General features: G+C 32.9%; 2 protein-coding genes across 2 annotated transcripts; one reads left to right on the top strand and one right to left on the bottom strand.

Moving 5' to 3' along the window:
- Window positions 1-5,021: 5,021 nt before the first annotated feature.
- On the top strand, window positions 5,022-6,794 carry LOC113381453 (protein ANTAGONIST OF LIKE HETEROCHROMATIN PROTEIN 1-like). Its single transcript, XM_026620358.1, has 3 exons — window positions 5,022-5,259; window positions 5,365-5,480; window positions 5,979-6,794. The coding sequence occupies exons 1-3, from the start codon at window positions 5,022-5,024 to the stop codon at window positions 6,792-6,794; spliced, it is 1,170 nt and encodes a 389-aa protein (XP_026476143.1).
- Window positions 6,795-6,829: 35 nt separating this feature from the next.
- Window positions 6,830-7,316, bottom strand: LOC113381452. The gene is made up of 2 exons (XM_026620357.1): window positions 6,912-7,316; window positions 6,830-6,862 (listed from the first exon to the last, which is right to left on the bottom strand). Exons 1-2 carry the CDS (start codon window positions 7,314-7,316, stop codon window positions 6,830-6,832), a joined length of 438 nt encoding a protein of 145 aa, XP_026476142.1.
- Window positions 7,317-12,633: the final 5,317 nt, after the last annotated feature.

Below are 12,633 nucleotides of genomic sequence, written 5' to 3'. Positions count from 1 at the left end.
TAATAAATTCATGATTATGAATAAGGAAAATGTAATGTCTACATTATTAATGCCAAAAAGCAGCTGAGATGTGCCAAAAATTAAATTAATATAAGATTCAAATAATACAACATGCGTCTGACAGTCTGCGCATGCGTCTGACGCGCACGGCGAATCGTGTTCTCACCTGCGCGTGCTTTGCTTTTGCTTGCAATAATTTTGTTTGCGCACTTTGCGAACAGATTCGCCGTACGAATTCGTGCAAAGGAGACGAGCCATAAGTAATTGCGCTCAAAAATATTCAATTTGCAGTCGTTTTGCCTTACTATACTAAGTCACAATACAAAAAAAATTACTTATTCAAAAAATTATTTAGAAGTTTCATTGTGTCAAAAATTCAATTTGGAATTAGGCTCATCTTACTCTCAAGTTCAAAAGTGAAAACAATTTAGACTCCTTTGCACTACCCGGGGGGATGCCATTTCTTTTCAGTGGTGTAATAACGTTGGGTGTGGATAAAAGAACTAATTATAAGAGAAAAATGTTTAATAATGTTTTTCAAAAAAGCAAATACTTTTCAAGTTACTGGCTACTGAAAATTTGTTTCTTTTTTGCGTTTTTCATCGTTTTTTGCTCATATCTTCAAAAATATACATTTTAACGAAAATCATATAATGAACAAAATTATATCAACAAAAATCCTAATAAATCGCTATTTTACAGTGTTCTAGGAACAATATTAAGTTAATTATGAAAATGGGTTTTTATAGTTCTCAAAATAAGCTTTAAAAGAAGTACTTCTGCGTGTAAATTGAGTGAGCTATCATGCATTTAAAAGATGCATACAATGTTTTTTTTTTTCATTTAAATCAAATAGTTTATGAGTGCCATTTCCACCAAAATTAAAAATAATCGTTTTCTATCTAGAATTAACTTGGTTTGAGATATCTTGATGGATTCTTGAAAATACCATAACATTAATACAAACGATTTTCAAAAAACTCATGATTTCATAAAAAAATCCATTTAAAAAAACAACCAATTTTTCATTATAATATCTCTGAAAGAATACGTATAAAAGTATATATATATGAAAATTCAAGGTATTTTTCAGACTAATTATTGCTTTTTATTATTTTATGTTGCACAAATATTGATAGAGTTCTAATTGTTTAAAGAGTGCGCGGCTGTCTAACCGGAGTGTCTTTCGATCCCTTTAACCCTTCTCCGTTTCAAAATAAGAGAAGTTACGGTAAAATTTATAATAGAGAAAGTAGCTCTTTTAATCACCTTTAAAATAGTATATTACAAGTTCTGATATAATCAGAATTAAAAGAGTTATAATCCAATTAATGCGTGGTGTGGTGATGAAATGCAAATTGTTTTCACTTCTGAACTTTAGATTAAGATTAGCTGGGCATACGCTTTTTTCCTCTCCATTTACTGCAATAATTTTGTTGATGGTAGGTTGAATAGAGCACAGGTGAACAAAATTTGACAAATTAATTCACTTCAAATATGATCTTAAGTAATAATGTATATAGAATTATTAGTGTGAAAAATTCAATTTAGATATTAAAATACTAAAAACCAGTTAAAATATGGTACGAAATTATAAAAATTGTAGGCAACATTATTGAAGCAATTATTTTGGGTAGAAAAATCCAAGGTGGTATTGTATTTTGACCGCATGCTATATATTAATTCTTTCTGAATTTGTTATATGTAAAATATTGCAGACGATAATTTTACAAGAACAAGAGTATATAAAATACCTTTTGAAGCAAATAATGAGACAATTGCATTGCATCTATCTAAATACGAAAAGGTTAAAAACATTCAGAACAAATATATAAGTAGCCCTAAACGGAATGCAGATGAAGCGAATAATTTTTTTTAACAGAAACAAGATTGGTGGACATGATTGAAAACCATTTCATCCTTTCTTCATATTAGTGGCGAAAAGCGTTAATTACATATTATAACCAATCAAAAACATGTGCATACTGTTTTGAAACAACGCACATAATCAGCCAATGCGAAGAAAGAAAAAAACAACGAAAATAAGAAAAAAAATGTACAGCGAAAAAACAGGGAATAAAGATGAAGAGAAATATTATTGCAATGCATAGAAATTGTACTAAAAGTTAACCTAGATATAGCAAACATAAATCAAAATATAGTAATAGAACAAAACGATGAGCCGATGAATATGGACATTATTGCAGAATGTATGAATATAGAAAATGATCCGAATTCCGCAATGCAGATATTGACAAAATTGAATACAAAATAGTTCAGAAAAAAGCCACCGGGCAGAAAGTAAGGAGTTTAATTTGAAGAGACACTATGATACAAATCACAAGTCAAAAATCGATTGTTATAATGAGAAATAAAAATCGACAAATTGTTATCTTTAAAATTGAAACTTCAAGGTCAATGGATGAAGTGGATGTTTAATAAAGCTAATATAGAGAGCGGAAATGTCTGGAAATCAAGTTTTGTTATTGCATTAGAGATCGCAAAAATCAAAACCTTTCACTAATGGTGATTTTATTAAAGAATGTATGTTGAAAATTGCCGATGTTTCATTTCCGTCTCAAAAGTCAATAATTCAAAATATTTCGCTTTCGAAAAACACTATTTCTTCAAGAACAAATGAGTTAGCTGGTAATTTAGTTCTTCAACTGAAAGAGAAAATTAAGAAATTCACATCTGTTGAACAAAAATTAAGTAGAATTAAGGTCATACACTCTTTTTAACATTGCAGCTCTTAAAAATTATATCACCATATTCACTTGCCAAATTGTTAAGAAATTTTTTAAACTCACGGTGATTCACGGTGACTTTATGAAATTTATTAATTTAATTACTGGTGCTGAGACATGGGGTCAAGTTAATTTCTTTGCATACAAACTTTCTTGATGAATTATGCAAAGGTTAACAAATGTTTCTTCTTCTGTGGCTTTCTCAATATCTTGGAAAAGCTTTCCCGCTTTCATACTTGACTGCTGATGCCCCATTTGTTGATATACTAACAATCTTTTCTAATGAAATTGAAAATTCTTCCAAAACAGACTTTAGTTTTTCTTGAAGGTCTTCACCAGTTGTAGTTTGTAGTCCGGTATTGGTATTGGTACCAGAGAACACAACTCATCAGTAATATCAAATTTAGTGTCAACACCACGTATAAATATAGAGCAAGTAGTGCTGTATCGCTAATGGCACAACTTTCATCAAAGAACAGTATTCAAATTGAGCAATGCGTTCACGAAGCGTTGTTGATATATTCTCTGATAAGTGATCAATTCTTTTTGCAACCGTGAACCTGGGTAAACTAATATTTCATATTAAGTTAATAAGGTAATGCTATTCCTGCAACAGCAGTCAGATAATCATTTATCATATCTCAATCCGCAAAAGGTTTCATTTTTTTGCCAATATTTGACTGACAAAAAAAAAACTAGCCTTTACAGCTGTATGTAATGAAATATCTTGATTTTTAAAAATAGCATGTTGTTTTTCCTCTTGATTGAGCTTATCTGTCCGGAGCTGTCCAGAAATTTTTTATATTTATCTTCATGTTTTGTTTTGTAGTGCCTTTTTATGTTATATTCTTTTAATGCTGATACGTTCTCCGACAATGCAGCATTATCCTTAACGATAGTGAAAAAATAATCAAATTTCCATCTTTCTTGGAAATTTCTGTGCTCATCAGAAATGTTTCTCCAATTATTCAAATCGGTTTATCCGTATTCCCGAAATCATCGACGAAAATTTGTATTCGCATACACACGCACACATACATCCATTTTTTCTAAGGTATTCAAAAATGTTCAGAAACCTTTGAAACGTCAAGCAAGATATATAAAAAATTTCATTTTCGATTTTTTTGCGATTACTGTTGCCCTACGGGAAGTTAAATATAATGGCAAAGCAGCCGTGTTTGCCACCTATATATATTTATATTTTTTAACTTCCCGTAGGGTAGATATAGTAATGAGCCGAAAATCATAAATGAAAATTTTTGCATTTCTCGACGTTTTGAAGGTTTCTGAACATTTTGGCATATCCCAGAAAAAATAAATATTTATGTGTGTGTTTTGTATGTCCGCATTTTTTCGTCCACGTTTTCAGGCGCACGGATCAACAGATTTGAATAGTTCAAAAAACATTCGATTCCTATTGATAGGTGATGTGCTGATTAGTTTTTGGCAAAGGCAGCCATTACGGAGATACGGATATAAGGTCTATGTTAAGCACGTAAAGGTGCCGATACACTGTAGAGAAATATCTAGGTAGAGTGTAGACTCTCTTGCTAGTGCGCTCTACCGTTGTCTGTACACTGTAAAGTGTTTTTTTCTTCCGAGAGCTCTTTCGTACTCTAGGAGAGAAGTAGGTGAAAGGTGCTAGAGCAACTCTACCGAGACACTCTAAAAAGCTATGTACACTTGTGGCTATATATATTATATATATTAATCTAGATAGAGTGTAACTTTGACAAGTAGACTATAGAAGTGAACTTCGTATTTGAGGTTAAGGTGCCGATACAGTTCTTGTGAGACAATTGACAATTTTATTAGTGTATAGTTATTATAATAAAGCTATGTACACTTGTGGAAAAATATATTAATAAATATTAATCTTGGTAGAGTGTAACTTTGACAAGTAGACTATAGAAGTGATATATATAGAAGTGAACTTCGTATTTCAGGTTAGTTCTTGTGAGACAATTGACAATTTTATTAGTGCATATTAGTTAGTGTATAGTTATTATAATAAAGCTATGTACACCTGTGGAAAAATATATTAATAAATATTAATCTTGGTAGAGTGTAACTTTGACAATTAGACTATAGAAGTGATATATATAGAAGTGAACTTCGTATTTCAGGTTAGTTCTTGTGAGACAATTGACAATTTTATTAGTGTATATTAGTTAGTGTATAGTTATTATAATGAGTTTCCGGCGAAAACAAGGTTTAGCAGCATTGGTGGTATATAGTTTAGTTAAAAAAAGAAATAAGACAGTAAAAAAAAAAATGTGGGTTAGGGAATGGATTGCCAAAAGAGAAGAAGAGGGAGTTTATGCAAAATTGTTAAAAGAACTCGAGTATCAAGACGTAAGTTCTTATGAAAATTTTATAAGAATGACCCATCAGGATTTTCAGCATTTGCTGGAACGAATTGCTCCAAGAATTAGAAAACAAGATACTCACCTCAGAAAATCAATATCACCATCTGAGCGGTTAACACTGACACTGAGATTTCTTGCTACTGGTAAGTGGTATAAAACAATTATTTAAAATAATACAAAAACATTTTTTTTTACTATTTATTTATAAAAATTGTACCAATATTAATTGTAAATAAATTCTATTATAGGTGACAGTTATCAGTCATTAAGTTATTTGTTTCGGATTCCACCAACAACTATTTCTCGCATTGTTCCGGAGGTGTGTGATGCTCTGTACTTGGAATTGAAAAATGATTATTTGAAGGTATGAGAAAATGTTACATTTTGTCATAATATTGCGTTAAAGTAGTCTCGTTTTGCGTTGGAGAAATTATCTGGCATATTACTGGAGTGCTCGATGAACCGGAGTACTCACTCAAATTACTTAGAGACAGCATAGACTGTGAACTGGGGGAGGATACTCCTCGCATATTGACTTCCTCATGTGCGTCTAAAATAGCTCTCTGAATCTTAAGTTTTAATTTATTTCGGATATCTTCAGAGGGTATTACTTTCAACTCTGCAGTAACAAACTCTCCAAATACGTCCAAGTGACCTTTCGGAGCTCGTAAACAAGCTAAAGCTTCATTCAGCAACTCATCATCCTTTTTAACTGAATCGGGTGCCCGTTTTTTATTTTTATGAGGTTTTGTAACAGGAGTCTGCCAAGACCCAGAGTTATCTTTCATTTCCTCATCATGATGGTCCTAAAAAAAATTAAAATAATAAATGAAAATTAAATGTTTTGTTCTTTTTTTTACAGATTCCTTGTACATCAGAGGAGTGGGAAAATGAAGCAAAGCGATTTGATGCTACTTGGAACTTTCCAAATTGCATAGGAGCTATTGATGGAAAACATGTGGTAATGAAGGCACCAGAAGACTCAGGAAGTCTATATTATAATTACAAGGGGACACTTAGCATTGTATTAATGGCTCTAGTGAATGCTGATTACAAATTTTTGTATATAGAAGTAGGTTGTAATGGGAGAGTGTCAGACGGGGGTGTATATGCAAATTGTTCACTATCGGCGTGTTTGGAAAACAAGTCATTGAATATACCCGAAGCAAAACCATTACGTTTCCAGTCAGTTCCGGTGCCATATGTCATTGTTGCCGATGACGCTTTTCCATTAAAAACCTACATTATGAAACCATTCCCTTTTAGAGACCAACCTGTTGAAAATCGCGTTTTTAATTATAGACTTTCTCGAGCACGTCGAGTGGTAGAAAATGCATTTGGTTTGCTTTCGATGCGTTTTCGTTTTCTTAGAAAGCCAGTCGAACTATGCCCTCAGAAAGTAATAAAGCTAGTTCAAGCTGCTTGTGTGCTACATAATTATCTAATTGAAAAAAAGTCGACCAAATATGTTTCTGAAGGTACTGTAGACATGGAAAAAAATGGCAGGCTTATTGAAGGTTGTTGGCGAGATGACCCACTTCCACAAAATTCATTTTATTCATTACAACATACAGGCGCGAGAAATCCAACATGCACAGCTAAGCAAGTACGCGAAAATTTTAGAACGTATTTTATGTCCAGAGCAGGTGAACTACCGTGGCAATATAAATATGTTTGATTTTTTTATTTATTAATTTATATCTTGTTTTGTCATTAGATTTTTGTTATATGAATGTCAAATGTATCCTACAATAAAAAATTTAAATCACAATATGAATTTACTTTATTTACTTACCAGCACATCTGTAATAATAACATCAGGGGCACTGCCAACACTGGCAATTGAATCCTCTGTTGAATTTATCTGGATATTCATAAACTTGACAGCCTCAAAAAACTCCCACTTCGGTTTATACCTTTCATCTGCGCCCTGACCACTTTTGAACTTTTTCATTTTTCTCAGATGCTCATTTAACTGGCATCTCAAATTATGAATTTTGTCTTTTACTGTTTTAACATCCAAATTTAAAGACGTTGCTATCGTTTCCAAGGACTGATGTTTAAGGTTTCGATTCCTATACTCCTTCAACCTGATATTCCACAATTCTGGACGAGCCTCTACCAATTCAATTAATTGAAACACTTTATTTCTCTCCCAAACAAACTTTTCGCACTGTTCTTCATCATATAATGCTTCCATTTTCCAAAATCAAAAAAAAAAAAACAACTTTTCTTTTTCAAATAAACACGAATCTGTCTGTAGGCTTGATACTCGCCAAATAAACACATGGATAAATAACCTAACCATACATAACCTAGCAAAGCAAAACACAAAAAACTATACGTATAGACCAAAAAAATATCCAACAAGTTGAATAATGCTAGAGTTAGCCGCTAGAGCGTGGAAGTTGTGCAGAGACGCCTGTGTACACTGTATATCATTTGCCTAGCGAGCTTGTCTACGGAGAGCGTAGACTGACTCCCGCTAGAGTGCTCTAGTAGCTGTGTACACTATGGGACTCAACATAGAGCGCTCTATTGGAGCTCTAGTTAGAGCGACTCTAGCCAAAAACTCTACAGTGTATCGGCACCTTAACATATGACATTTAATCAATCGGGAGAGTTTCTCGATTGTCGGCAATGTTCGCTCAGCAAGTGACGTCATAGTCCTTTCTATGTACGAGCACTATATGCAACGGAAAATATATGACAACTAGCAGTCCATGTAGTGTAATGTCTATGTTAAAATATAATGTTATTTAACCTCAAAGAATATCTTTACAACAAGACATCGCGCAACTAAATAACTGGTGCATAAGTAATAAACTTAAATTAAATGTTAAACAATGCGCAGTAATGATACTATTTCGATCCCATAATTCGCATGAATGAGCATGAATGTGTACAAAGGTGAGTCATTTCATTACATTAATTACATCAATGTTAATGTACATTATGAAGTTAAGGCAACTTAGAAAAAATAGAATTGAAGGAACTCATATTAAGATTGGATTCAAAATTCAATCTTAAGTTTGAACAGCTGAGTGCCACCATTAACAGCAAGCACCAAGCTTTAATGGACAGTATTAATAAGCAGTGCTGCCAGTGTTAAAAAAAGGATGATTCGCCTGATTATTGGCTCCGACTATTGGCAGCGCCAGACTAAATGTATACCACGTGCGAACTAGTTGGGGCTGTCAGTGCGTGCTTTACATTTGTTTATAGATGTTTTTAAAGAAAAAAAATTAATGAAGAAATATTATTAATAAGTTACAACACGAAAGAAAAAGTTGAATAGGTAATGTAATTTTTAAATTTACTTGAACGTACTTAAAACAAAGGTAAGTATGATAAAATAAATAAAGAAATGCCGTAAACATTTATAAGGTTAAGTTGTGTAAAAATTATGGAATTATTAGGAATAGTCCTAATAATAAATTATAATAATGACAAAAATATGTTTTCAATAGATTAAGTAAATAATATATTTACTAGTTTTTTTTTATTATTTGGGCATGGACATTATATAAAGGCAGGATTTGAGTCCATTACCCATCAAATAAAGTTCCAGTCGGAAACAATGACCAAAGGTAAAAAACTTGTTGATGCTAGACTTGTGAGAGAAGTCGAGGAACATCGACAAAACTTTTGAAGTTTTTTAATAAAATCTCGAATTATTTGACAAGCATCAGTCCATGCTACACCATATGCTACATCTGTAGACGTAATGCACCTTTAGATAATTCATTTCTTATATTATATAAATATTTAATTATAATATAATTATTTCTAATTATATATTATTATTATATTGTTTTATTATATTTTTAGATAAACTCTGAACGTTGTGTGGCAAGTATAAACACGTTGCAGCGTTAATTTATTTTATTAACAGTGAACAGAGTATTTCGAGAACGAGTCATGAGCAGCAGTGTGGTAAGCCGGGCGCTTGTAAATTTGCTAAGCTTAATTATTCTAAAGCAGCATATTTCAAAAAAAAGGGTGCCGCCTAAATACACTCAATTACATGAGCCCCAAAATGTTTTAATTACTGAGTTGACAGTCGATTCACCTTTAAAACAAATTATGGAAGCACAGTTGAAAAAAAAAATGAACATACGGTAAGAAATGCGATTAACTCTCTTTTCTCACAAGTTGAAATGAATTTAGAGAAAGAAGATTGTGCTGCATGTGTAGAAAAGTTTTTAAATTTTTGCGAGAAATTTCTATTTATCAAACTGAATATAATTTGGATCCGATTCTCTGGGAGTTTTTTTGTTAAGAATGTTAAATTATCAGATGAATTCAGCTGTCTTCTGAAACTGTTAGACAGTCTTCCTGCAACAATTGGTTTCAAGCCAGGCGCTTAAGAATTTCTGCAAGTTGTAATGTACATAATATAAAAGTTCTAAGTAGGAAACCAGTCGAAAAGTTGGTATCAGACATGCTACATCTATCCAAAATTGACAGCAGCTCTACAAAATATGGTCTAAATATGGAAAGTTGTGCTAAAGAAAAATATGAACAAATTTACAAGTGTACTGTTAAACGGGTTGGTGTAATTGTTAGTAAATACCAGCATTGACTTTGTGCAAGTCTTGAAGGAGTAGTCATTGATGACGGTTGCATTTCTAAAATTGTAGAATTCAAATGTCCTAGATCTTGTAAAAAAAAAACAGTTGTCAATTATGCTACTCAAGTTAACAACGTTAAGTATTTGGAATTTGTCCATGATAACTTGGAGCTCAAAAAGTCTCACATTTATTACACCCAAGTTCAAGTACAAATGTACGTCACTGGTATGAGTGTTTGTGATCTTTTTGTTTTTTCGCCAATTGAAGATGGTTGCTGTTTAATAGAAGTTCACAGAGACGAAAAGTTTTTAAAAGTGTTATTTTGAAGAGCGAAAAATTCTATTTTGAACAATATTTGCCAGCTTTGTTCGCACATTTATATAATTTCATACAAATATGAATTTGCATTTGTACAATAGTGGTTATCAATATTAAAACAAAAGCTTTGTTCGCACATTCATATAATTTCATACATTAAATTCATTTCATACATTTCATTAAAACAATATTATTGTTATTTTTCAGCATCTTTTTTGCTAGAAATTATTGGAGGCTGTAAATTCACCAGAACACAACATATTGCTCATTTTTAATTATCTTACTTAAATTTGAAATAAACAAATATGTTATGTGTTTTTGTTTAAAATTTCGGTTATAACAACCCCAATTAGTGCTCCAAGTTAGCCACTACGAATGCTTCGATCGATTTGACTTTCCTTTCCATGTCTTCCCACTGGCCAATACGATGGCAGTGTGTAATAAATTTGTGCAAACAGAAGGAGAGCAAAAGATAAAATAGCAGACATGGCGGATAAAATCGCCGATATATCGTTGGAGCACCAAATCCAAGCAATTAGTAAACAAATGCCATCTACGTCCGAAGAAACGAATAAGGCCATTTCAGAACAAATTTTAGAGCTTCAAAACCAGAATGCTACATTAAATTCGAAGATTGACTTGTTAGCTAAACAAGTTGAAACCCTCACCCAAGCCAAGTCCGAACCTTACCATCGAGGTCGAAAGTCGTGCATCCATCTCTACGTGGCTATTGCCAGTACCACTCAAGATTAGGAGCTAAAGCACGGAAGTGTAATGACCTTGTTCATTTAAATCTTCAAACATAAACGACAGTCAATGAATGCGGCGCATGACTGTCAATTAATTAGGTCAACAAGCCGCCTATTAGGGTTGACAAAGCATCCAAACAAGAATTCTTAGTCGACACGAGCGCGGATCTTTGGGTATACCCTCGCAGAAAACTGAAAGGGCAGCATCCGCGTTCCGAATATACGTGTATACGGCAAATGGTGCAAAAATGGCGACCTATGGGACAGTGTAGCTAATTTTGAACTTCAGCCTAAGACGCAATTTTTCTTGGAGGTTTGTGATAGTCGACGTCGAAAACCCATCATTGGAGCAGATTTCCTATCATTCTATAACCTGTTCGTAAATCTGCGCAACAAATGACTCCTAGTGGGAGATACAAAAGCACAAATGACGGGAAAAGTAAAGGATGCAGTCGTCCCAACTGTTAAAACCCTGCGAAAGGAGCACCACAGCCTATTGCAAGAATTTCCGGATATTACCAGACCTCAAGAAGCACCTCACACAGTGAAGAACCGAGTATTGCTGCGCTGTGGTTTTATACCATAGGATAACGGTGCATGACAGGGACGCGCAACCTGACGTGGTGCGGCAGGGCTGCGCAACCTTATCCTATATATATGTATAGGCATAAATGTATAAAGCAATCCATAATTTTTTATACCAGGCACCCCCCACTACCTGAGAATAGGATATATCAAATGTTTATATTGCTAAATAAATAAATAACAAAACATGTACTTCGTTTTAATCCTTAAGTAATAAGTGACTTAATCGATTTCATCAATTGTTGTACTATTTAAAAATCTTATTTTTTGGGTGAAATGGCTTATATTAATTTCAGATGCAAGCTTGAAAATACAAGAGGCTAAACAATCTGCTCAAATTGTTAGCGGTAGGTTTCATTAATATTTTGGTTTTAATGTCCATGAAATTGTTAGATACCTAAAAATAATTTTATTGTCATGATAAGTTTAAATTTGTATTATTAATTCAATTTTTACCTACGTAATGGTAAATATTTGGAAACCGAAACAGATGATCCTGAAACTTCACAATCTCTTTTAAATGGCGATGGAAGTATTGATAAATCCGTGAGAATTGCAAGTGAAGAATCAGGTAATTTTAATAAGGACAAAACAAAATCGATTAATATGCATACAATTTAACAGCCAATTGTTTATTACAGCGTTTATATGGCCCCACGAAGCTATTCTTTTACTTCTTGATGAATGTGAAAAACGACAAATGGATTTTATTAGTGGGAAAATGTCGCAAAAAAAATTGTGGCTGGATATTAGTGCTGAACTGAAATCTCACGGATATATCATCAGTGTTTATCGAAGTTTTCAGAAAAAGACTTATAAAAAAACAAAAGACCACAATAATAAGTCTGGAAATTCTTCTAAACATTGGCCATATCTGACTGTAAGGGTAACTGTTTATATTTCCAGAAAACCATAATTTTTGAATTTTTTAATTTTGTAAGTTAATGGATAATCTGATGGGTGATAAACCTTCAATTACACCTGTATCTGTTTGCTCTTCTACTGGAAAAAAGGACTTTATCCGAAAGTAGTTGCGGGAGTCGAAGTAGCAGTAGCAGTAATATGGATTTGAAGCAAACCGTAAAAATATTTAATTTGTTTTGAAGATTTCTCTTCGCTAATAAGAATATAATTTTTTTTTGTAGGAAAAAAGCAAAAAGTACCCCCGCTAGTGATTTAATTGCTACCTTTGAAGATAGGTTAAGGATAAGCGAACAAAATAAGGAGCGTCGCTTCAGAGAATTCATGGCATTTAAAGAACAAAAAGCTGAAGAGTCATAGTACCCCCCCC

Source organism: Ctenocephalides felis, unplaced genomic scaffold, assembly GCF_003426905.1.
Source record: "Ctenocephalides felis isolate EL2017-DRISC unplaced genomic scaffold, ASM342690v1 CF-g0.4_SCAFFOLD_02905, whole genome shotgun sequence".
Classification (NCBI taxonomy): Eukaryota; Metazoa; Arthropoda; class Insecta; order Siphonaptera; family Pulicidae; genus Ctenocephalides; species Ctenocephalides felis.
The sequence above is the reverse complement of the archived record's forward strand: the minus strand, read 5'-3'. Positions and strand labels throughout refer to the sequence as shown.